Below are 26,924 nucleotides of genomic sequence, written 5' to 3'. Positions count from 1 at the left end.
ATAAATCCTCTGGTAGCTTTGTAAGAATTGCTAACATTTGTATTTTTTGTCTTTTTAATCCTGTTTTGAAAGATTATGTTCTTGAAAGAGATAACAGCAGGCATTATTGTGGGAGGTTGCTGCTGCTTGGCACGCATCTAACACACTGCAAGGGGGCAGAGCACAGTGCAAGCTTTCATCAATTGTAGTCTGTAGCTGTGGGTATCTGTGTTTAATCCGTGCGATTACCAGTATTCACAAATAAAAATAGACTCTGTCCTTGATTGCCAATACAGGACTTGAAAAACCTTTGTGTTTTGGACTTTTGAGTTTTTAAAGGCTACCTGAACTGACATGTGAGATACATGTGTATGTATACAGTCCCAAGTAAGACAGGTTTCACACTTGGTCCACACTATGCATTGCCTGGAGAGCAGCACCTCAGGTGTATGAAAACTGATTGTAAGCCGGTGCAAAGTCTCGGCCGGACTGCTCACACAGCCCTGGAAAAATCCACTCTTCAAATAATGATGTAGTAATGTAGTGTACTTGTTCCACAATACACAGCAAGTGTTTTGCAGCCAGTGAGTGTGCTGTCTCGTTATTTGAAGAGTGGAGGTTTCACACTTGGGCTTTGCCCACCAGAGCACTTCATGCAGCGTTTTCTGCTTTCTAGGAACCGCCACCGATTCCAAAAGTGTTGAGCAATACAAGCCTATGGAGGAGATTCCATAAAAGCAATTACGATTTACTGACATTTTTGAAGTTACTTTGTTCAAGGAATGCGATTTTGAGCCCCCCATTCCTTGTTTCGGAAAGCACTCCGTGTTAAGTAGTAAAATCGCTCTCAAAGACGCTAGAATTTTTTTAGAGCGATTTACGAGTTCTGTTGGATCCCAACCATGTCATGTCACTCACTCAGGCACAGGATTACCACTCTGACCTGTGAATTTCCGTCCCGAGCCGGACTCTGAATTACCGCTAAGGAGGGTAATCAAGGGGCTCGTTCAAATTTAACGAGTTGTCATTTTTTGCACACATTTCTCATTTACCTGATTTGAAAATAAACTGATGAGATATGCTACAATCCAACTACAGAGAAATTATCATTTAGAAACCTGTTTATTATCCCTTACAGTGAGAAAAAAGGAACACCACCTCTGGGTCTTTGGGTCTCTGGGTCTTTACATACACAGGCTTAGCTCTTCATGTTACAAGTCACTTCGCATGTACATGTAATTAAAGCGCTGGGAAATTTATAGAGCTGAAAATCGGCTCACCCTGCTCCTGCAAAAGTCCCGACGGCATTCCCCCTCCAGGTGTAAGATGTCATTTGTCTGCCAGCTATTGCTGGCAGACAAATTATGCTGTTTTTCTAGTAATTTGGGCTCCATCTTTTGACGGCGCCCAAATTAATGATTGAGCGCCACTATAGCTGTAATTCACATTATGACCTATGGTGCACCCAAATTTCCTGTGCAGTTTTCGCCTGTCTGTAGGTCCGTACACACGCCGGACTTTAGGCAACGACGGGTCCGTCGTTGCCTCCCGCTGGGTGGGCGTGCCAGCGACAGTCCGGCGTGTGTACGCTCTGTCGTCAGACTGATACGGCTGTTTCTGAGCGATCCGCCGGGCGGATCGCTCAGAAACAGCCGTATCAGTCTGACGACAGAGCGTACACGCGCCGGACTGTCGCTGGCACGCCCACCCAGCGGGAGGCAACGACGGACCCGTCGTTGCCTAAAGTCCGGCGTGTGTACGGACCTTTAACCTTCAACTCCTGTCTTAAATAATACTAAAGTTAAACTGTTTATGGGGATTTGATGAATATACAAAGTAGGTAGTCTTGGTAATGTGTTTACCAGTGCTGTGCAACTAACCATTGTATTCATTACACTTCTTGTTTGCTTCTTCTAGAAAGATCTCACAGCGGAGTTCACCGCTATAAGTGAGGATCGAACATCAAGTAGGATGACAAATGAGATTTCTACAGGTGGGTGTCGCCAATGAGCAGGAGTATGTTTTGTTTTAGTGGAGTGGCAACACTTCATTTTCAGGCATGGATCTTCCAGTGTTTGTGTGGCTTCCTCCCATCATCCTAAAACACTGTTAAGTTTACTGGCCTTCACAGAATTGACCAGACCTTGTGGTAGGGGCATCAGATTTTGAGCTTCACTACATGACACTTGGTGACTTGGATTGTTCAGCATACTCAGTGAAGCATTACAGGAAAAGTTCAATGCAGTTCAGCCTTAACTATAAAAACTTGTATGTGGATGCTTAAAGAGGAAATCATTTTCAGATTAGATACAGCTTTCCTCCTCCAAAGACAAATGGATAAACAGTGAAAACACCTTTTTGCACAAATCTAAAGCACAGATTTGAATTTTTTTTGTTTAGACATTAGGGGCTAAATCCAATTCAGTTTTACTCCTAAATTTTCTTCTAGGAAATAATTTTTCATCTTCCGTTTAAAATAACATTTCGGCACTGTGCAATTGAAAAAGTACCAAAAAGTCAGTGAAAAAGTACCGTCAAAATTATGAGTACTGATTTGTTTCCTGGTGGGTTAAAAAGCATTTTATTGTCAAGGTGTGAAAGTATCACTTATCAGAAAACACAAGGGAAAAAAAAATCAATCGCCTACTCCTCAAATTCTTAGAAATGACATTCTCGGAGAGTGAAAGAAAATTGCATAGCAAGGGCAGTACTACAGAATTTTCCTGTGATTTCCCTATGCACCATAAACCTCTGCCTGCTACCGTCAGAGAAGAGCAGTAACAATGTTAATGCCAAGAATGGTACGAAAATTACATCACAACACACATTCTATCTAGTCAAGACAAGGCCTTCAGAAAGGAGCGTTGTGCAATAAGACTGCCCCGCCCTAATTAGTGAGTATTGCAGACAAAGCTTCTGCTCTTAAATGGTTGTCCTGGAAGACGACCAGATGAGAACCCAATTTTGTAAGAAACATTTGGGATATCGCCTAAAATTAGCCCTAAAATGTTTTGTCGGTGGTTGATCCAGGGATTTTATCTGATTGCCATCTGGAGTCGGGAAGGAATTTTTTTCCCTTTTGGGGCTATTTGGGCCATGCCTTGTAAGGGTTTTGCACCTTCCTCTGGATCAACTAGGATATGTGAGGAAGCAGGCTGGTGTTGTACTTGTTCTCTGGTTGAACTTGATTAACGTGTCTTTTTTCAACCCAAATAACTATGTAACTATGATATGTAGATATGCATGTTTGGATTTCTTTATTGCCTTTGGTATTTAGTTTTCTGCAGTTTTTCCTGCCTTTCAGTCTGAAGCAGAGAGGCAGGCTCTTCTAAAGGGAAACTGGAAAACTGGGCGCAGGAGCTGCCTCAGAAAGAAAGGTGCTGCCATAGGCTCCCATTATAAAAGCCGTGATTCGTGGCAGTGAGCAGAAAATTAGGCGCCAAATTGCAGGGGGCTAAAGCTTCCTGCTCTGCAAATTGCAGCATTACATAGCAGGAGCTCTGGTTTTCTCTTACATTTTTTGCTTGGTTGCCCGAGCACTAGGACATTACTATTAGGACGTTATGTGTTAGGGACATTTGCTTATGAGCTTTAGGCCTCTTTTAGACGGTCATAAGTGCCTTTAGACTGCAATTTAATGCAGCTGAATGGCAGCATTTGTGAACTCCAACATGTCAGAGTTTCACACAAGGCGGAGTCACCTGGCTGCAAAAAAACACAACCTCTCATTGGGCTGCAGCACTTTGACTCAATACTGGGAGCCACTTCACTGTCCGTTCCAAGTGCAAGCACCTACTGACAGGCTTCGTGTGAATAAGGCCTTAGAATAATTAATTACATTACTTTTTCAGTGTACTCTCTAAAGTGCTGCAGAAGATGTCAGTACTATGGTATAAAATGCGTTATTGTGGTTATTATCAAACAAGATTCTTTACAAACCATATATATGCTAATTTAACTGTTCTCATTCCTTTTTAGTTTTTCTATTATGGTACTTGGTAACTTGCAGCACATGCAGCTCTACTGCCATCTAGTGGCAGAAAGCATGACAAAATATGGCGTGTCTTGTAAAATTAACTTTCACTATGTGTACAACAACCACATGATTTTAATAAGTGCTATTAATATTATATTAGTTTTGTTATAATGTGTTTCAAAAAGTATCAAATTATCAGAGTGTTTTTAATATGTAAAAATAATATGTCACAGTTTAAACAAACCCCAGTCTACTGTTTATCTATTAATAGCACCAGCAGTTTCCTTATCTCGCACAGTGATCAGGAGCACATTCTTGAGACTAAAGGGTTTGGATTTCATGTTGTCTGGGTTATTTGCCATTGCTCTGTGTCTATAATTTAACACCAGGAATTGCAGAGAAAACTCCTCAGCAATCCACAACAGTAGTGTTTTGTATAAACACAGCATGCTCATTCTGAGTACAGTAAATCAAGATGTTTGATGGGTGACCATGTAAACAGACAAAGGTTACTTAAAGCCCTGAACACTTTTTCACAGATTGTAACACCAAGGCAGATATTCCAGAGAGAAATCACCAGTCGTCTGGATACAGTTCCCTCCTATCTGCAGACACATCTCCTGTAGCCAGTGACATTAATTACAGGCGCTTGACAGAAAACTCAAAGGTAAGTCAAATTGGCCAATGATTCAGTGAATTCCATTGCAGGGTCAAAAGAACAAGTAAGCCTTATCGTGGGCCAGTTGTGGGGATGAGCGTTCCGTTACCTATGTGTCTGTAAATCTATTCATTCCTATTACTTGGTCAGAATGCAAGTATTGTTTTTATACTACAAAATTAAAGGACCACTATTACAAAAATCGTAAAATTTTAATACATGTAAACACCGATAAATAAGAAGTATGTGTGATTTGTTATTCCCAACTCATTTTTAACCGGTTCAGCCCCACAGTGTCGAAAATCATATCCGAGCAACGTTCACCTCCCATTCATTCGCCAATAACTTTAGCACTACTTATCACAATTAATTGATCTATATCTCGTTTTTTACGCCACCAATTAGGATTTCTTTGGGTGGTACATTTTGCTAAGAATTGTTTTTTTCTAAATCCGTTTTAACAGGAAGATTAAGAAAGCAATGAAAAAAAATACATTATTTCTCAGTTTTTGGCCATTATAGTTTGAAATTAATATACGCTACTGTAATTAAAACTCATATATTTTATTTGCCCATTTGTCCCGGTTATTACACCGTTTAAATGATGTCCCTATCACAATTTATGGCGCCGATATTTTATTTAGAAATTAAGGTGCATTTTTTCAAATTGCGTCCATCACTATTTACAAGCTTATAATTTAAAATAATATAATAATATACTCTCTTGACATGCACATTTAAAATGTTCAGACCCATAAGTAACTATTTATGATGATGTTTTTTTGTTTTTTTTATTGTAATTTTTTTATTTTTTTTTTATTAAAAAATGTATTTGGGTAATTTTTGGTGTGGGAGGAAAACTAATTCTAATTAACTAAGCTAATTTTAAATGTAAAATAATGTAACTGTTTAACCACTTCAGCCTAACTGGACGAAAATTTTCGTCCAGTTAGGCTGCGCGCACTCCCGCGGGTCGTGAGCGCTCCCGCGGGCCCCCCCGTGCGCGCCCCCGCTGCTGGCCGTTAGTCCATCGATCAATGAAAGGGATTATAAATCCCTTTCACTGATCGGACCCCCCCCCCCTGGAGAAAAGCCGACAGCGTCTCTTCAGATGCTGCAGCTTTTCTGAGCTCTGGTCTTCTTTCTTCTTTTGACTGTGGCCAAATAGCAAACTACACCAAAAACACTTTGTATTAAATAAATACATTTTTAAACATGAAAAATCCCCTGTTTACCTCCCACACCAAAAAATACCCACATACAAGTTTTAATAAAAAATTAAAAAAAATTACAATAATAAAAAAAAAAACCCATAAATAGTTACCTAAGGGTCTGAACTTTTCAAATATTCATGTCAAAGGAGTATATCAATATGATTTATTAAATTATGGGCTTCTAAATAGTGATGGACGCAAATTGAAAAAATGCACCTTTATTTCCAAATTGAATATCGGCGCCATACATTGTGATAGGGACATAATTTAAAGAGACACTGAAGCGAAAAAAATATTATGGTATTATGATTTGTATGTGTAGTACAGCTAAGAAATAAAACATTAAGATCAGATACATCAGTCTGTTTCCAGTACAGGAAGAGTTGAGAAACTCCAGTTGTTATCTCTATGCAAACAAGCCATTAAGCTCTCCAACTTTGTGGAGAGGGCTGTTATCTGACTTTTATTATCTCAACTGTAAGTTAACTGTTTACTTTTTCTCTGCTAGAGGAGAGGTCATTACTTCACAGACTGCTCTGAAAAGGCCCATACACACGCCGGATTTCCACGAACGACGGGTCGTTTGCACGCCCCGTCGTTCCGTCGTTCGCCCGCTAAATCGGGCGTGTGTACAGGCTGTCGTTCGCTTGATAAGGGTGAGTTTGAGCGATCCGCCCGGCGGATCGCTCAAACTCACCCTTATCAAGCGAACGACAGCCTGTACACACGCCCGATTTAGTGGGCGAACGACCGGGGGCGTGCAAACGACCCGTCGTTCGCGGAAATCCGACGTGTGTATGGGCCTAAAGAATCATTTTGAATGCTGAGTGTTGTGTAATCTGCACATATTATAGAATAATGCAATGTTAGAAAAAACACTATATACCTGAAAATAAAAGTATGAGAATATTTTCTTTGCTGCTTATCTTCTAGTAATTATTCATAGTACACAACCAATTCATTATATCATTTTTTTTTTTCGCTTCAGTGTCTCTTTAAATGGTGTAATAAGCTGGACAAATTGGTAAATAAAGTACATAGGTTTTAATTATGGTAGCCTGTATTAATTTCAAACTATAATGGCCAAAAGCTGAGGAATAATGTTTTTTTTTCCATTTCTTTCTTAGTATTCCTAGTAAAATGGATTTACAATAATTAATTCTCAGAAAAATGTATCACCCACAGAAAGCCTAATTGGTGGCGGAAAAAACAAGATATAGATCCATTCATTGTGCCGAGTAGTGATAAAGTTATTAGCAAATGAATGGGAGGTGAAAGTTGCTCAGATGCAAAAAAATTTCAACCCTGTAGGCTGAAGTGGTTAATAAAAAATGTATGTGGGTGTAGTTTACTATTTGGCCACAAGATGGCTACAGTCAAAAAATTCCTGGATGCGAACGATCTCGCATCCAGGAACTAGAAAGAAGACGGGGAAATTTTTTTTTTTTTTTTTTTTGCCAGAAAGACGGCGGTCTCTGATGAGATCGACAGTTTTTCTGCGGCAGACTTAGATCGGTGAATGGGAACTATATTCCCATTCACTGATCGGGGGGCTAGCGGCAGGCACGGGAGTCTATCTGGATGAACGTCCTCGTCCAGATAGGCTGAACTAGTTAGTTCTCTTTTCCGTTATATTAAAGGACCACTATCTTGAAAAATGTAAAATTCATGTTAACACATCCAAATATGTTTCTTCCAGAGTAAAATTAGCCATAAATTACTTTTCTCCTATACTGCTGTCACTTACAGTAGGTGGTAGAAATCTGACAGAACTGACAGGTTTTAAACTAGTACATCAATTACGTGTCTCAAATTAAGGCGGGGCCCCTAAAATGCACTTTTATTAGGTTCAATTAAAAATAAGGGCAGCATTACACACATTTTAACCACTTGCCGACCGCACGCTTATACCGTGCGTCGGCAAAGTGGCATCTGCAGGACCAGCGACGCAGTACTGCGTCGCCAGCTGCAGGCTGATTAATCAGGAAGCAGCCGCTCGCGCGAGCGGCTGCTTCCTGTCAAATCACGGCGGGGGGCTCCGTGAATAGCCTGCGGGCCGCCGATGGGCGGCTCGCAGGCTAAATGTAAACACAAGCGGAAATAATCCGCTTTGTTTACATTTGTACGGCGCTGCTGCGCAGCAGCGCCGTAAGGCAGATCGGCGATCCCCGGCCAATCAGCGGCCGGGGATCGCCGCCATGTGACAGGGGACGTCCTGTCACTGGCTGCACAGGACGGATAGCGTCCTGTGCAGCCTCGATCACCGGGGGGGGGGGGGGGGGGAACAGGTAGGAGAGGGAGGGGGGAATTTCGCCGCGGAGGGGGGCTTTGAGGTGCCCCCCCCGCCAGCCACACGCAGGCAGAAGAGATCAGACCCCCCCTGCACATCATCCCCATAGGGGGAAAAAAGGGGGGCAATCTGATCTCTCTGCCTGCACCCTGATCTGTGCTGGGGGCTGTAGAGCCCACCCAGCACAGATCACTAAAAACCACGCTGGTCCTTAAGGGGGGGTAAAGGGTGGGTCATCAAGTGGTTAAAGTAGGCACAGTGCTGTACATTCCTGTGTTCCGTATATAGACACAGAGGAGTATGTAGCAGTGGGGCAAGTTTTCAACTAATATCCTTGCCTCACACTATCCTGATTTCCTACCCTAAGGTCACATACATATACAATCGAGAGGAGCTGTCGCCATATCACGCTCACACTCAAAAATTGTGTACATACACCTGACCTAGGATAGGTATTGTTTTGGACTAGCCCATATCCTCATGGGGGTTCTCAGGGTTTTCTTTACCTTCAAAATCATTTAGTGAATGGCAGTTGTTTCATCCATGCCAAAAAAAGTGTGCAGCGAGCAGGGAGACTGGTCAGCATCTTTGTAAACATTTTTTTTTTCAGGGAGTGTCTTTATCCTACCTAATATTGGTGCAGGTGTCTGTATTCCGTGTGTTCCGCCGCCATACTGCGCAGGCCTAGTGCCCGTTAATTACAAAAAAGGCCTAATGGCTTGTAAAGAATAAAGGCCATGCTGAGAATCCCTCATGAAGAGATCGACTAGCCCAAAACCTGTTCGTTCTGTCAGATTTCTACTACTTACTGTAAGTGTTGGCAACATAGGGGAAATGTAATTTATGGCTCATTTTTCTCTGGAAGAAACATACTTCTCATTTGGACGTGTTAACGTATTTTAAACTTTACAATTTTTGTGGTAGTGGTCCTTTAACCCTCTGGGGGATAATCCCGAGCTGAGCTCTGGGTAAGCCGCCACAGAGGATTTCTCAGGCCCTGGTGGGCCGATTTGCATAATTTTTTTTGTTGTTGCACGCAGCTAGCACTTTGCTAGCTGCGTGTATATACCGATCGCCGCCGCTCCGCGCTGATCCGCCGCGCGCCCCCCCCGCCCAAGACCCCGTGCGCAGCCTGGCCAATCAGTGGCAGGCAGCGCTGAGGGGTGGATCGGGACTCCCTCTGACGTCACGGCGTCGATGACGTCATTCAGATCGTCGCCATGGCGACGGGGGAAGCCAAACAGGAAATCCCGTTTTGAACGGGATTTCCTGTTTGCTTTGATTGCCGGAGGCGATCGGAGGGGGTGGGGGGATGCTGCTGCACAGCGGCTATCATGTAGCTAGCGCTAGGCTAGCTACATGATTAAAAAAATATAATAATTTAAAAAAAAAATGTGCTGCGCCGCCCCCTGGCGATATTATTGTATCGCCCAGGAGGTTAATATAATAGAAACGATAACTCTTAACCTAAAAATAAATTGGGAATAGCAAATCAAAGCTTCTAGTATTCAATTAAAGCATCTGCTATTTTAATTAAGTATATTTCCAGTTTTAATGTTCTCTTCTTCAATTAAGCTAATTTGCATGTCAGGAACATTTTTTGCTGATTTCTCTCTCTTCATAACGGTTTGTGCCTGCATTAAATGGACAGTTATTGTCTCTGAGAAACGTGTAAATAAAGTGGACCTGTATTGTAATAAAAGGAACCTGAGGTGAGAGGAAAATAGAGGCTGACATATATATTTCCATTTTATTTCCTTTTAAACAATGCAAGTTGTCTGACATCCTGCTTAAGTCCCTGCCTCTAATAATTTTAGCCATAGACCCTGAACAAGCATGCATGCAGATCAGGTGCTTTGACTACTAGTATTGAATAAATGGAAATAAATATGGCAGCCCCTCTCACTTCAAGGGTGAAATGCATTATTATTTAGCATTTATAGCACTGATAACACACACACACACACCATAGTCCTATCTCGATTGTAGTCTGGGGTTAGAGGGAAACCAAGTAACTTATCTGTATGTTTTTGGGATGTGGGAGGAAACCGGGGTGCCCGGAGGAAACCCATGCAGACACTGGGAGTACATACAAACTCCATGCAGATAGTGCCCTGGCAGGGGTTTGAACTGAGGACCCAGCGCTGCAAGGCGAGAGTGCTATTGCCACCATGCTGCCCAAATATATAAGTACACAATACGTATAGAATGTACATTTGACCCAGAAGAAAATGCACTGTAAGTTACTTTCTTCCTTACAGTAGATATTATTATCCTGATGGTTCTTAAAGGACAACTGAAGCGAGAGGGATATGGAGCCTGCCATTTTTATTTCCTTTAAAGCAATACCAGTTGCCTGGCTATCCTGCTGATCCTCTGCCTCTAATACTTTTAGCCATAGACCCTGAACAAGCATGCAGCAGATCAGGTGTTTCTGACATTATTGGCAGATCTGAGAAGATTAGCTGCATGCTTGTTTCTAGCGGTATTTAGAAACTGCTGCAGCCAAATCGATCAGATGGGCTGCCAGGCAACTGGTATTGTTTAAAAGGAAATAAATATGGCAGCCTCCATATTCTTCTCACTTCAAATGTCCTTTAACCTTTCTGACAAGGTTCTTTACGAAGTTGCCAGCTGACCTACCTGCTTGTGCATACACTATTCTGGCAACTGGACTCTACCACCGTCATTGCTTGAAAAGAATAAAAGAAACCTGGAAGAATGCCCCTTGAAAAGATAAACTAGTCTAAAACCTTTCAGAAAGAGGTTCAGAGCTGTCATTTGAATAATACTTACTGTAAGTGACCTCTACAGAGGAAAAAGGTTATTTACAATGGGACAAACGTACATCTTATGTGTTTCTAAGTTTTTTGTTTCTAACCAGTGTGACCACTATGATAAGAAAGACCCAGCAAAGTAAAAAAACTGTTCTTAAAATAACCCTTAAGTGCTTGTTCACACTAGATGTGTTTTTCACATTTTTTAAGCGCTGACGATTTTTCAAAATTGCCCTAAAAGCACTTACACCATTAGTGTCTATGAGACAGTTCACATCTGAGCGTTTTGTTTCCAATCCGCTCAGAAAAGTGGTGCATGAGCCATTTTTGAGGCGAGTTTGCCTCAATGGAAGGTATAGGAAAAACGTAAACGCTCACAAAATTGCTTTGTGCAGTGATTGCGTTTGTGTTTTTAAGAATAAATACATTGTATTTATTCTTTTACGGATCAAAGAGTTCACTTCCTGAGACACACAAACGGAATGCAATGTGATCAAGGCCTTACCGTGGCCAACAAATTCTAAAATAAACTTCTTACTTGTGGGACTTCCTCCACGATGAAAACCGCCAAGCCGTTTTTGCTCTCTGAACTCGAACTGATCCCACTTATTCCTGATGGTATGGAGCAGTGCCTATGTTCCCTTGCTTTGCTTACATAGGTTACGTGTTATAGATAACCTCACTCCTCCACATCCCTGGGACACAAATGTTGAAATTTCTGCCTCAGCACAATCATCTTATGGAAGCCTTTTTCTAAAGGCCTCATGGCCTAATCCATTACTGCGTCACTTAGTATCCCATTGTGGACAACCTGTCATGTGTCGTCCCCATACAATTCATTGAACTGTGTTGCAATGTTTCCTGGTACTCCATGCTTCTCTAGAGATGCTCACGCAGACTTTCCTTCCTGGGACTCAAATGCCTTGAGAAAATATATGAAGATCAAATACTGTGGAACTTTTAGTTCCAACATCTTTCTGTTATAATCGGCATTGTTTGTCTGATCTATACATATATTTGTTTTTCCTAAGTTTTAGGTCCACACGATCTTTCATTTGTTCTTGTAGAAACCTTGTGAACACTTTGCTAGGGATGGATAGCAGAGTGATTCCCCGCCAGTTATCACACAATGTTCTTATCGCCCTTTTTGGCAACCTCACAAGGACAGCCTTTTTCCAATCCATTGAGATTTGATGCACTTTCCAGATTTTCTCAAATAGGAGTTGCAGAAGTGCAGTTGAAAAATCTATATCTGCTTTTAATATTTCTGCTGTAATATTATCATGCCCGGGTTTTATCCAGTGATCCTCTGGTACAAGACTCCGAGATATCCACGCCCCTCAGGAAATATTTCAAATTCTCCCCTATAAGAGAAAGGCCATGAGACTCCCTCCTCAGTATTTCCTGCGCGACGGAGGATGGATTCTTTCCCTCAGGTGAACCGGGTCTTTTGTGAGTAGAGCCTGGGGAGGCTGTTAGGGGGTTGCCAAGTCTTAGTTGGTCAGACTGGCAGCATCAAGGTTTCTTACCTTGCCTCGTGTTTGCTCTGTTGCAGGAAGGGAGAAAGCGAGAGGGTGTCCTCGATCCCTTTGTCCTAGTCGGAAGGGGCTGCTGGAGACAAGCGTAAGCGGAACAAAGGATCCACCGGGGTCTGTTGTAAGGTATTTTACTAGCCGCGCGCGCGGCTAGTGGTGACGTCATTTCCGGCGGAAACCAGGGCGGATCTGGGATTAAGGGAGGAGGAGGGGCGCACTGGCTGCCTCTAACACTTACGAGGGGCCGGGCGGACAGAACATAAGCAATGTCGGTGGTTCCGGGAGAGGACATGCCTAAGGTATTTCTGGGGGGAGAGCAACCTGGGTGGCCTGGGTCCCATACTAATGGGAGGTTTTTCTTGATCATATTTTTCAGGCAAAAGATGGATCAAAGAAAAAATGCCCAGTGTGCAATGTGCGTTTACCACCTGAATGGGAAAAGACGCTTTGAAAACTTTGCTCAAAGAACGTTTTAGCAGAGGATGACCTTTCTGTCAAAGACACTAAAAGCATTCAGACAAGACATGGCAGATACTGTTAAACAGTTTAAGTCTTCTTTAGCCGAAACTAAGGGTGAATCCAATAGATCATAGGCTCCTGTAGCAGCAGTTTCTTCTTTATCAGAGGGGGAGGTAGGTTCTGATTCCCAGGATAGTGCAGAAGAAAGAAACACACTCTAAATTCAAGTTAAAAGTTGAGCATACAGAGGGCCTTATTGATGCAATTATAGACACTTTACAGATAGCAAGAGAGAATTCGGATTCATTGACACCTCATGCTTTATGAAGGTTGGCAAGATAATGAAGGTATTGTCTTTCCGGTTTATAAGTCGATTAGGCAGTCTATCCTTAAGGAGTGGAATGAGCCTGATAAAAAACTTGTTTTTTCTAAAGGGATGAAGAGGAGATTTCCGTTTAGCGAAGAGGAGGTCAATGTTTGGGGTAAATGCCCTAAATTATATACGCCATTCTCTCAGATGGTTAAAGAAGGAGAATTGGCTTTTGAAGATTTGGGTTCATTAAAGGATCCGTTAGATCAGAAGACGGATGCCTTTTCTAAACGTACGTGTGAAGCTATTTTGGCTATCTTTAGGCCGACCATAGCCTCCACATGTGTATCGAGAACTATGTTGTTGTGGTTAGAACAATTTAGAACTAAAATTCAGGAGGGAGCCTCTAAAGAGGAGCTTTTAAAGGCCTTGGATTTGATTTTTAAAGGCGCTAGTTACCTAGCAGATGCTTCAGCAGAGGGTATTAAATACACTGCTAGAGCTGCTGGATTAGCTAATGTTACCAGAGGGTCCGTATGGTTAAAAACCTGGGAGGGTAATATTACATCTAAATCTAGATTATGCTCAGTCCTCTTTACAGGGAATCTATTTTTTGGACCAGAATTGGACGCTACTTTGGAAAGGACCTCTAGTAAAAAAAAGGTCTATCCAAAGAAGAAGGTTACACAGCCTAACAAACGCTCTTTTCGTTGGCCACGTAATCAAGGTCAAGGACAGACCAAGAGAAAAGTATGGTCTTTCAACAAGAATGGGAAGGGAAGTTTTCTTCTCAAATCCCAGGAGAATAAAAAATCCCAAAGACTCGCCGGTTGAGGGGGCGACTGAAGAGATTCAGCAAATCGTGGAGAAAGTCGTCAGCCCCTACATTTGCTTGATTGTAAAAATGGGTTATCGAATAAGAGTTCGACTCAGTACCCCCCAACAGATTTCTGATAGCGAAAACTCCGGACGATGTAGTTACGTCACAAGCATTACAAGACAAACACAAGACAAATAACATTTATATTGCGCTTTTCTCCTTGCGGACTCAAAGCGCCAGAGCAGAGCAGCAGCCACTAGGGCGCGCTCTATTGGCAGTAGCAGTGTAAGGGAGACTTGCCAAAGGTCTCCTACTGAATTAGTGCTGGCTTACTGAACAGGCAGAGCCGAGATTCGAACCCTGGTCTCCTGTGTCAGAGGCAGAGCCCTTAACCATTACACCATCAGCCAACTGCCATTATCTCAGATTCTGAGAGACATGATAGATCAGAATGTGATTATTCCAGTTTCTCGGTCGGAACAGGGGAAGGGGTTCTACTCTTCTGTGTTCCTGGTGAAAAAACAGTCGGGGAAATTTCGGTTAATTCTCAACCTAAAGAAACTGAATCCTTTGGTCAGGTACAAAAGATTCCGGATGGAATCTATACATTCTATCAGAAATCTGTTGGAAGCAGATTCTTTCATGATCAACTTGGATCTGCAGGATGCCTACTGGCATGTTCCCATTCACCCATACTCACAAAGATACCTCAGATTTGCCGTATCTCTAGAAGGCACTCTGTGTCACTTCCAATTCACCTGCCTTCCCTTCGGGATCAGTTCAGCTCCTCGCATTTTTACAAAGATAATGGCGGAAGCGTTCGTCCCACTTCGAGAACAATCTATCCAGGTTATTTTTTTATCTCGACGATATTTTGAATTTTGCAGATTCAGTGGAGCTTTTGGAGGCACAGCTAAGGATTTCTCTAGAGCAGAGGTGCCCACACTTTTTCGGCTTGTGAGCTACTTTTAAAAATTAGCAAGTCAAAGTGATCTACCTATGTACAATTTTAGGAGCACACTTGTGATCTACCATGAAGGCCTTCGCGAGCTACCGGTAGATCGCGATCTACCTAATGGGCACCTCTGCTCTAGAGCATTTGGCAGATCTGGGGTGGTTAGTAAATCAAGACAAGTCCATTTTGATTCCAACCAAACGAATGAGCTTGGGAATAACAGCCTTGCTGTTCAGCACACATTAATTTCAGTATTGCCTTTTTGGCTTCCATCTAAACTGTTTAACACAGGAGAATAGAGGTTTAAATTAGCTTTTGCAGCCTGACAGTTACTCTTTAATGTTCAAGAGGGGAAAAAAGAAAGCTAAAAATTTGGGCCTGATAGATGTTAGAAGAAGTATTCTACACTATATTAAAGGAGTTATCAGGCCAAAAAAACCCCAAAAACGTACATTTTTACGCATTGAACCACCAACGCGTTAAAATGTATGTGTTGATGTTCCTGCATCAGCGGGAATGGCGTAAAAATGTACGCAATGCGGCCCGCCGACCCTGAGGTCGGTAAAAACAAAACTAGCTGGCGGCGGGGGACTGGAGCAGCAGTGAGTGACTACGAGGGCGCAGGATAGCTGCATGGGACTGGTAGAAGCCCCAGGTAAGTGAAACTTTCTTTTTTTTTTTGCCTGATAACTCCTTTAAGGCTACTTCAGAATTTAGGAAGTCTGATTCTTTGTTTATTTTATTTGGGAGCAAGAATAAAGGTTGTGCAGCATTCAAATCTACCATTTCTAGATGGATTAAGAAAGTTTTTACTATGTCTTATTCTTTATTGGACTTGGAACTTCCATTGTCCTTCACGGCACCTTCAACCAGAGCGGTAGCATCTTTCTGGGCACATAATTCAGATGCAACCCCGGAGCCAATATGCAGAGCTGCCACGTGGTCAAGTTTTAGCACTTTTGTTAAACATAAACTGTATGTGTTATTGGCAGGGCTGTGGAGTCGGTCCAAAAATCCACCGACTCCGACTCCTCAGTTTAGAATTCCACCGACTCCGACTCCGACTCCACGACTCCGACTCCTCTAATTTGCATATTACAATTTTGTTGATTAAAAGTATGTAACATGAAATTCGTCTCTTAACTGCCAACACTTAGGAATTTTACAAGACAACTGAAGTGAGAAGGATATGTAGACTACTATATTTATTCCCTTTAGACTAAAACTAGTCCTTGGTAAGAGTACTTGTAAAAGGTACAAACCGGAACAAAGAACCTCTATCAGGCCCTAGGCAATGTAAGTGTGGGTACATGTAAGAATGATGTGCAGGTACTCTGCAGGGGAATGAGGAGATTGTAAACAGACAACACCTCTGTGTTCAATGTGCACAGCATTCTCAGTGGATTCCCTGCAGCTCTGTGGGGAGTGCATATGTAGAGTATAGTACTACTGTGTAACAAAGTAAACCTGAGACAGATGAAATTAAAGTTTTATACATACCTGGGGCTTCCTCCAGCCGCCTTCAGGATAATCAGTCCCTCGATGTCCTCCTCCACCACCTGGATCTTCTGCTATGAGTCCAGGTACTTGAGCCAGTCAGGCGTAGTGCGCATGCACACACTCCGCCGCCAGGAGCATACTACACCTGTGCAGCACTATTGCGCAGGTGCAGAATGTTCCTGGCTGTGGGAGCGGCATGCGACCGGACAGCGCTGACTGGCTGAATTACCAGGACTCATAGCAGAAAATCCGGGTGGTGGAGGACAGCGAGGGACTGATTAGCCTGAAGGGGGCTGGAGGAAGCCCCAGGTATGTATAAAACTTTACTTTTCATCCATTTCATTTACCCTTTAATTTGTAGACACCAAACCAAATTTTAACAACATATCAAATTATTTGATTTCATCAGCAAAGGGAGTGCATACATTTGCATAAATCAGCATCAATGCAGAATTATTTCCATCTCGTTGACCATCTCTATTAGTGACACAGCTACACATCAGGCTTTATTCTTACAGCATAGATGTTATTTAGTATATATGAGATTCCTGTGTACACATCATATATACAGTCACAATCAGATATGTATATCTGACCTTAAAAATACGGGGCTGCTTTATTGAAGCAGCACAAGTAACTAATTTTGACTGGTTTATTTCATTTTTGTGGACTAAGCACAGCTATTACTGTATATATACTGTATATATACATTATTTTTAATGACTATTATCTGAGAAATAGAACATTTTATCATATTTTCTATTTTCATTAGTTACAAATTCATTAGGAGTCGGAGTCGGAGTCGGTGCATTTTTTCCCGACTCCGACTCCGACTCCAGGCACCCAAAATTGCCCGACTCCACGACTCCGACTCCACGACTCCGACTCCGACTCCACAGCCCTGGTTATTGGAACAACAGCAGGCCTTTGGTCGTAAGGTTTTCAAGGGTGCTACCCACCCTGAGGTTTGATTTCTTGCTTATCATCTCGGAGTCTTGTCCCAGAGGATCACTGGATAAAACAATAGTTACTCGCCGGGTAACGTTCTTTCTAGTGATCCTCTGGGACAAGAATCCCACCCTGTTTGGGGTCTAAACGAACTGATCTGTGCATATGTGTGGGTTGGTTCGGATGGTAGAGAAGTGGTATGTGAGAGAAAGGAATGGTTCTAGACAGTTATTTAATACTGAGGAGAGAGTCTCACGGCCTTTCTCTTATAGGGGAGGAATTGAAATATTTCCTGAGGGGCATGGATATCTCGGAGTCTTGTCCCAGAGGATCACTAGAAAGAACATTACCCGGTGAGTAACTATTGTTTTCCATTTTTCAACTTCCTGATGGCCTTGCCAATTTCTTCTTTTCTTGGTGGCTTCTGTGTTTCTATTTTGATCAGGTTCAGAGAACTACAGATCTTCATACTGGCCGTCTTTTCTGCTACCCATATTCATATTTTCCTTGAAGTGTTCTTTCCAGCTCTATAGCTGTTTTCTTTAATTTGTAAAGCTGATACCACTTTTATCTTTGACTGGAACCTCTCTTTTTTTTTTTCTTTTCCTTTCTTCTTAGAGACCATACTAGTAGTATTTTACAATGTTTAGAACTGTCCTATTCCTATTATGGCAGTTTTTTCAGCTATTTGTGCCTGTTCATTTACCCATACACGTCAGTCTCTTCTGGAGCACCTTTAAATTTCACAATCTTGGTCGCTATTTCTTTTGGAGGACTGCCTTTTGGCCTCTTTTTTTTTTTGTTTTTTTTTTTTGCAGTAGTTTAGCTGCACCTTTGTTTCCTTCCTGGCTTTGATTTTCTGCTATGTGTCATTTGACAACCAATCTTTCCTTCCTTGTTCTCTGAAGACCAATATTTCTTCACACGCCTGCACATACACGCCTTTGATTTTGGTTCACTCAGTCTCGACAGAGTCGTCAATCATCCGCATCCTCTGTAGCTTTAAGGGCCGCAAATCATCATTTCTTCAGATTTATTTTGGACAGCACGGTGGCGTAGTGGTTAGCACTCTTGCCTTGCAGCGCTGGGTCCCTGGTTCGAATCCCAGCCAGGTCACTATCTGCAAAGAGTTTGTATGTTCTCTCCGTGTCTGCGTGGGTTTCCTCCGGGCACTCCGGTTTCCTCCCACATTCCAAAAACATATGGATAAGTTAATTGGCTCCCTCTAAATTGGCCTTAGACTACAGTACTTACACTACATAATATAGACATATGGCAATGGTAGGGATTAGATTGTGAGCTCCTTTGAGGGACAGTTAGTGACAAGACAATATATATATATATATATATATATATATACTCTGTACAGCGTTGCGTAATATGTCGGCGCTATATAAATAATAATAATAATTTATTCTAAATTCAGCCTTCTTATCCTGGCCTTTGAGTTTCAATATGTCATCTCTTCTAGGCCAGTGATGGCTAGCCTTGGCACTCCAGCTGTGGTGGAACTAAACATCCCATGAGGCATTGCAATACTCTGACAGCGCCAAGAATACCTCAGGGAGGCAGAGGCATGATGGGATTTGTAGTTTTGTCACAGCTGGAGTGCCAAGGTAGGCCATCACTGTTCTAGGCTGCCTATGGATATCAGCTTTTGTGCTTTAATCTTCCTTCGAAAGAGGGCAGTAACAAGGTGATGGTCGCTCCCCACATCAGCTCCTCTCCTATTGCGTACATCTAACAGGGCTTCCCCTCCAATTCTATGGCTATGTGATGTATCTGATTTGTTGTGGTGCCATTTAGGAAACCAATCTTGTGTCACCATTTGAGGGGACAGATAGGTACCACTTATCACAACATCTCCTTAAAACCCACCTCTTTAAGATGGCCTACCCACCACCTACCACACAGTAACTCTCTACTGAATATTTATTCCACAGCCCTACCTAGTGTGTCCCCCCCCCTACCCCCCCCCCCCCCCCCGCCTTCTTTTATATTGCAAGCCTCTGGCAGGGTCCTCCCTTCCCTAGTGTAGTCTACATGATTGCGTGCTTCTTTCCTATAACAGCCTGTACTTGTGTTACTGGGCTTGCCTAACCATCCCATAATTGCATGATCGTGTGTCTTGTACCGTTTGCCTTGTATAACTTTGTACCATGTTGTATAACCTTGTTATGTCTGTCATTTTTGTATCATTGTATATATTTATTGTCCAGCACTGCACAACATGTTTGCGCTTTATAAATACCAGGGCTGTGGAGTCGGTACAAAAATCTTCCCACTCCGACTCCTCATTTTATGAAACTCCAACTCCGGGTACCCAAAATGGCCCGACTCCTCCACTCCGACTCCTTAGTCTAATACTTAACAGTGCTGTGGATTTTGTACAAAAATCATCCAACTCCCGACTCCGACTCCTCAGTTTATGAAACTCCGACTCCGGGTGCCCAAAGTTGCCCCAACTCCAACTCCACAGCCCTGATAAATACACTAAATAATAATAAAATAATCTTTTTCAGTGCTGAAATTTTAAAAACCTTCCCAATTTTAATTTTGGTTCACTATGGCATGAGCTCCCATCACGTTGTAATCCATTGTTGAAACCTACTTTTGAGTTTAGATCTCCTATTAGGATGACATGATTTTCTTCTTTCATCTTTTGAAGGTTTTTTTGAAATTTGGTATAAAATTGATCATTTTCTTCAGCAGTTGAGGTATCTTTTGGAGCAAAGCATTGGAATTAGTGTTTTATATTTATGATACTTGTTTTGAAGCAAGCTACAAGCAGGATCCCATTCAATCTGGCTCTTTTTTTTTTTTTTTTTTTTTTTTTTTGCGATCGTTCTAGGATATGATATCAAGCATGTAATTTATCATCTCAGAGAAAAGTTGTCTCACTTTCCCAGTTTGTCTCAGCGTTCTCATCTTCCAAAAGCCGATTCTCAGTCTACTGAGTTTTCTGTATTCATTTATTTTATTGATGCAAATGATTAGTCCTCAGCCCCTTACCCCAGTGTAGGGACAGACTCCTTATGGCCTCTGGATGTGTGTATGTATATGTACGCAGCAGGTGAGCTTGGCACAGGGTGAGCCGAATGATGGCTCACCCTGCTATTGCTCAAATTCCGGCGGTGTAAAATGCTATTCCCACTCCAGGTCTTCGCAACTCAGGAGGCTTAATTCGCCCAGGATTACCGTTATGCACCCCTTGCAGTATAACATCACTGCTATGGGATGCCTAGTTTTGGCGCTAAGCGTTGTGTGCCGAAACGACTTGCTTCGCTGGATGTGCCTTATTTTCTGTCAGGTCTTTATCCCTTAGCCCTAAAGGATCCCTCCTCCTCTGCAAAATGGGGTGTCCTTGCGCCAATTGTGTCTGAGGGATTCCCTCTCTACCACCTTTTGCTGTTTTGGGACTTTGACCAGAACCTGTTAGGCATCAGTTTTCAAGATACCTATAGGACCTTAACAGCGAAGGTAGCAGTCACGGGTCACACAAAGTTCCCACTGTACTTCATTTATATGGGAAAGTCCCTACTTTCTGGCATTGCTCATTTTTTATGACATGGAGGAGATGTTGGACTTAAGGAAGATATTTAATGTAAAGGTTTGGTTTTAATTGGTGATGTATTTGTTTCAAGTAGCCTGTTTCTCTGCAAATTGTTTTTGTACATAATTTCTTTTCTGTATGGTGTTGACAACTAACTGCTAATATCTGTCCACAGGAGACCACGAGAGAAAAAATGGATAGATTGGCTAAAATGTAAGTAGCTTGTTCTGTTACAGCATTATTTACGTTCCCTGAATCATGTTATAGTTACATTGTATTCTAATTTCATATGTTTTTCATGATGGATACTAGTGAAGCATTTTATGTTACAAGTCTTATGCCGTTTTCAGGAATATGTGAGATAAGACTGGACAATCATAGAAGAAAGTTAGGCAGTAAAACCCATCATGCAGTTTGATGTTGAAATTAATGTCTTCTTTGTGGAAGAAAGGTTAGAAAGCTATTCAGTACAGTAAAATGTTGAGCTCCTGGTTTTACGCAAAAACAAACATTCAGATGCCTGCCATGAACTACAAATTCATTGCCTTTGATGCTTTGGCAGTGTTTGGCCTTTGATAATTTTGTCAGCACCATTCAGCTTAAAGGATAGTTGTACTTGCTAACAGTACTGTTTGTACATTTTCTCTCTCAACCACACACAACTCCCCCATCCCCCCCCCCCCCCCCCCTAATCATCCTTGATTGCACTTTGATGGTAAGTAAGCCATGGAAGGCTTAGGTTATGGCATGATGTCACTTAGTGCAATTATGCTATCTGTAATCTTTTGCAGTGCAACATATATCACAGAAATATGAACATGTTTAATATCACAGAAATATGAACATGTTTAAAATGCACATCTCTGTCCTCTACGCTGAGGGAATTTTTCCACATCATGTGAGGATGGGCAGCACGGTAGTGGTTAGCGCTCTTGCCTTGCATCGCTGTGTCCCCGGTTCAAATCCCAGCCAGGTCACCATCTGCAAGGAATGTGTATGTTCTCCCCATGTCTGTGTGGGTTTTCTCCTGGCACCCCGGTTTCCTCCGACATCCCAAAAACATACAGATAATTTAATTGGCTTCCTCCTAAATTGGCCCCAGACTATGATACATACACGATACATACATAGACATATGACTATGGTAGGGGCGAGATTGTGCAAGGGACAATCGGTGACAAGACAATATATTCTGTACAGCGCTGCGTAATATGTCATTGATTTGGAGGCTACTCTTACTCCTTCATCCTCCCTGTCCCCTGCTTCCATTCACATAATTTTGATGCCACGAACCCAAAAGCTCACAAACTTGGTCATTGAGTGACTGTGTCCAGGTTGCAAAAAGTGGGCAGAGCCAAAAACAAATTTTACTGGGAAAATATAAACTGCAGCCATTCCTACACTGTTAATGGCAGGGTTCTTAAAATTTTCCCAGATGGTCATTGGGTGACTGAGATTAATATTCAAGTAAGTGGGTGAAGCCTATAATAACCAGATGGTCACTGGGTGACTGAGATTAATATTAGGTAAGTGGGTGGAGCCTATAATAACCATTTAAAATTCACCTGTGGATTTTCAAGGGGAATATTTAAATTGCTGCCATTTTTACTCTGTTAAAGGACAGACGAGGCCAAATGATTAAAAAAAAAAAGTTAAAAAAGTGAAGTACCTGCATCTCTTTAAAAGACACGGAGGACGCCATCCGCGCCCTCCGTGTCATTCCGCGGGGTCCCCACCGCTCAATAGACCCCCCGGCCTGTCACGACCACAGGGCCCGGGTCGGCTCTTCTGCCTCTGCCAATATGGCTGCCGGAGCTGGCCGCGGCTGCGCAGTCCGCACCTGCCGCGAGTGCGGCTGCGCAGTTCTAGGGCCAACCCCCCGATCCACGCTACTGTAGCGTGGATCGGGGGGTTGGCCCTAGAGCTGCGCAGCCGCACACGCTGCAGGTGCGGACTGCGCAGCCGCGGCCATATTGGCAGAGGCAGGAGAGCCCAACCCGGGCCCTGCGGTCGTGACAGGCCGGGGGGTCTATTGAACGGTGGGGACCCGGCGGAATGACACGGAGGGCGCGGATGGCGTCCTCCGTGTCTTTTAAAGAGATGCAGGTACTTCACTTTTTTAACTTTTTTTTTTTTTTAATCATTTGGCCTCGTAAGTCCTATAATAGGAGATGCCTCAAGCCTGCTACAATTGGTCATTGGGTGACTGGGGTCCAAATGCTGGAGAGGGGCGGAGTCACAAACCACCAATCTTATGTATTTAATTTCTATGGGAATAAACAAATTATTTATGCCAAAGCTCACAAACTTGGTCATTGAGTGTTTGTGTGTTAGGGTAGAAAAAAATAGACTGAGCCAACACCGGCCAAATACATACCCGGGCAACGCCGGGTCATCAGCTAAAATATATATATATATATATATATATATATATATATATATATATATATATATTTATATTTTACCCGATTTTTGTCCTCTACACCTATGTGCGTCTTATGGTCAGGAGCATCTTATATATACGGCAGTTATCGACTTATATTGTATATGTGTTGCTTTTTTCCTGGGATAGTATGGCTGTCCCTCCTGCTTTAAGGTGTACCTGAAGTGACATTTAACTAATTGATATAAAAATGAATACATAGTACCAATCCTTCTTTAATATTTCCTGTGTTTTGTTTTTTTCCCCTCGACTGTTATGTGGCAGTCAGACTGCAGCAGCGATTATTCCTGAAAACTATTTAGTGGTTATAAATCTTCAGTGTGGCTGTCCAACATTTCTAAAAGCAGGATAGACATAAAAAGTGGTGGTAATTTTTCCTGTGTGGAAGCTGAATAAACAGTAATGCTAGTGATATGGTTCAATCTTCAGACCAACTTTTTAATCCTGAAAACCAAAATAAAAATATATGGACTCCAGGAAACTTCTATTTAGGATTAGTTCTACAGTCGTTTTATATGTCACTTTATTTTCACTTCAGGTTCACTTTAAGATAAGTTATGTAAAGCTGCAGGAAAATTCAATAGAAAATAGAAGGAAAAATTCCAATGCTGCCCATTGCTTTTATGTGAAATTACATCAGCTGCAGAGCATTGGCCTTGCCTGCGGGAACACGTGACAGTACACGACGAGCGTGAACAGGAGTTTAAACAATCGTGGAGCTGCGCGAGGTTGTCAGGGGTCCTTACAAAAAAATCTGATCCGCCATTAGAGTCGTTATTGCTGTGCAATAGTGTCGCAAAGTGTCTTTCGCCTAATCACAAACTCATACCTCACAAGATTGCAAAATCAGTCGCTAGTCGCTCAATAAATCACTGGTCGGAAGAATTGCAAGGTGGGTACAAGCCTTTAGACACGGTGAGCAAAACTTCATGCTATTTGTACCGAAGTGTTCCCTCCAGCAATTTGCCTTTTTCGACTATCATATGTCGTGGTTCAAAAAATAAGATAGAAATGTAGCAAATGTCCCTTGCTTTATATAAAGTAAAAAAACACCTGAAAGCTTTTAGGGTCTGGAAAGACGTGTTGTCATCTCAGTGTAAATAATTTCTCTGGCAGCTGAGACACTTTTCTGTGCATACTGTATATTTCGACTGTCTTTTTTTTTCTCAGTACTTGGGCGGAAATATGAAGTGTATTTAATTTAATGAAAGAACATCCGTACATTCTGTACCGTCGTATGTGCATGATCTAACCAGGTTTTTGTGTTTCCTTTTTTGTAGGTTAGAGGAAACCTCTGAACTTCTGAAGTATTCCAATACTTCTTAGTACTTTACAACCTTCTGAGAAGCTAATGTACGTTGTCTTTGTTCTAAAATATGTATAATAAAGTATTTTTCTATGTATTTAAATCACTTTTACTCTTTAAATCACGCCTCTCTAAATCAGTCTGTGACATTTTTATGTCTCCGTGGCATACTTGGGTCATAGTGGGAACTTCTGATTTTTATTAAGGGTGCAGGGTGACATCTGTCCTTCTTCCCCACCGGTAATAAGAAATGGTGAGAGTTCTGTGCTGGAAGTACAACCACAAATTGAAATGTATTGAAAAATTATTAAATATTCCTCGTGTGCTTTTGGTTTCGCACCTTGACCATATGTTAGACAGATTTCTTCAGAACTTTAAACAAGTGAGTTGTATTCTGAAAAATAAAAAAAGGACAAGGCAGATGTAACGGTTTCCTTATGATGTGTGGCTTGGCTTAGCGTTTCGCTAATAGTTGATATTTTAGAGTCTCGCAGCCATAGACTTGCCATGGCACGCACTGGCATAGGAGCTAGTAAAATGAATTCTGTGCTTCTGAACATACAGGTGAAATGTAACAAAAATGTACTTTTGCATAAGCGGTCTTATGATTTATACAGTGTAGTAATAAAGCACAGTCAGCTTTTCGAAATGTTGGCAAAGCCCGTCTCTTACGCTGCCAGCTGGGGAGTCTGGAGTAGCAGCACAGTGATGGGCCAATATTCTGCTCTTCCTGCGTGTAATTACACAGTAAAAGGTGCCTATACACTAATCGATGGCCACCAGATTCCACCATGAAATAGATCCCCCTCTTGTTGAAATCTGAACTACTGCAACACACAAGACACTACTGGAAATCAGGTCTCCCTCATCTAATGTGCTTCCCCCGGGCTGTGCAGAGTGTTGCAGTGAAGCATACGCTTGCCTATCCGTCAGCACGCCTCCTCCTGTGTCTTCTCTCCATCGCCGCTGGGGCGCCTGTTCCTTGGTGGCACGTATGTGACCACGTACATGCCGTCAGGTAACCAGGTGCAGGCACCCCAGCAACAATGGAGAGAAGTTACAGTATGCCGGTGAAGAGGTGAGGGACCGCTTTGCTGATGCACTCTGCCCAGGCCCGGAGGGAGCATACTTTAGATGTGGCGGGAGACCAGCTGGAGCTCAGTCAGTCATCCCGATATGAAAACACTGCATCCCGAGTGCTTCCAAAGACGCACACATCAGTACTGTGCATGCTCGGCACGGACCTGCTCGTCTTTGTACGTACTTGGGGACACAAGTGTTTCCGAAGCCTTACGAAGACTCCCGAATGCGCACAGAGAGAGGATGAGGAAGGCTCTCTTGGATACAGAACCTTCCCTCTACATAGGTGAGTAATCTAACACTTTTTTTTCCGGTATTGCTTTAAAAGAATGAACACAATGGAAAGGTGCACTTTTAATCTCTATCATAATGTTGACCACTACAGTGAAAAGAGTAAGCAGTTAAAATCTGACATGTTTTGGACAAGTACATCTCCTCATGGGGGTTCTCAGGGTTTTCTTTGTTTTCAAAGCCATTTTCTGAATGGCCTACCTACCTAATCTACCTTCTGAATAAGTGAACTAGGAGTATGCAGATCTGGTGTTCTGACTTATATCTGACTCCTGTGGCTACATACTTGCATGTCACTGACTAGCATACTGCATGGGCCAGAAAATCAGCATAACAAGGTAATAAGGATAGCAACATCTATAGCCAGCTCAATAACCTTTTCTTATCAATGACACAATGGCAACCCAAGTTGTATACAGAGCTCCCATTATCTCTGCGCAGTGCTGAATGTTGCTGGGACCTTGCTATGCATTGACTGGCCACCCATGAAGAAATCCAATTAGCTGCTTTTATAACCATCTGGTAAAAAAAAGGAGATGTTAAAAATCACATTTAGCAAAACAGAAGATGTAAACACACTTGCCCATTATGATTTACTGTACGTTATGTCACCTATAGCAGAATAAAAAAAATATGTAAAGAGAAAATACCTTTTGTAGCAATTGCTTCACAAATGCACTGTAATTGGTTGTAACGTTATCTGTATATACATAAATGCATGCAACACTTCACTGCAGTGTGTATAGCAGAGCATATAACGCCATACAGTCAGGATGATATAAACATCAGCAATATCTGTATGCACCTTGAGTATTTGCTACGTTACATAT

At 42.3% G+C, this 26,924-nt stretch overlaps 1 protein-coding gene across 9 annotated transcripts in view; it reads left to right on the top strand.

Moving 5' to 3' along the window:
• CEP44 (centrosomal protein 44) overlaps nucleotides 1-24,826 on the top strand; it is a 68,046-nt gene extending 43,220 nt beyond the window's left edge. For 6 of the 9 annotated variants that reach the window (XM_068278780.1, XM_068278781.1, XM_068278784.1 and 3 more), the window contains 6 exons: nucleotides 1,897-1,972; nucleotides 4,495-4,622; nucleotides 12,450-12,517; nucleotides 17,694-17,774; nucleotides 21,150-21,187; nucleotides 24,698-24,826. In XM_068278780.1, coding sequence (XP_068134881.1) covers nucleotides 1,897-1,972; nucleotides 4,495-4,622; nucleotides 12,450-12,517; nucleotides 17,694-17,774; nucleotides 21,150-21,187; nucleotides 24,698-24,702 — 396 coding nt within the window. In that variant the 3' untranslated portion in view covers nucleotides 24,703-24,826. Of the gene's footprint in view, nucleotides 1-1,896; nucleotides 1,973-4,494; nucleotides 4,623-12,449; nucleotides 12,556-17,693; nucleotides 17,779-21,149; nucleotides 21,188-24,697 lie in introns of those variants that run through there. The other 3 variants (XM_068278782.1, XM_068278783.1, XM_068278785.1) reach the window with 3 other exon arrangements.
• Nucleotides 24,827-26,924: the final 2,098 nt, after the last annotated feature.

This window comes from Hyperolius riggenbachi, chromosome 1 (assembly GCF_040937935.1).
Source record: "Hyperolius riggenbachi isolate aHypRig1 chromosome 1, aHypRig1.pri, whole genome shotgun sequence".
Lineage (NCBI taxonomy): Eukaryota > Metazoa > Chordata > Amphibia > Anura > Hyperoliidae > Hyperolius > Hyperolius riggenbachi.
This window is presented reverse-complemented; position numbering and strand designations above follow the sequence as displayed.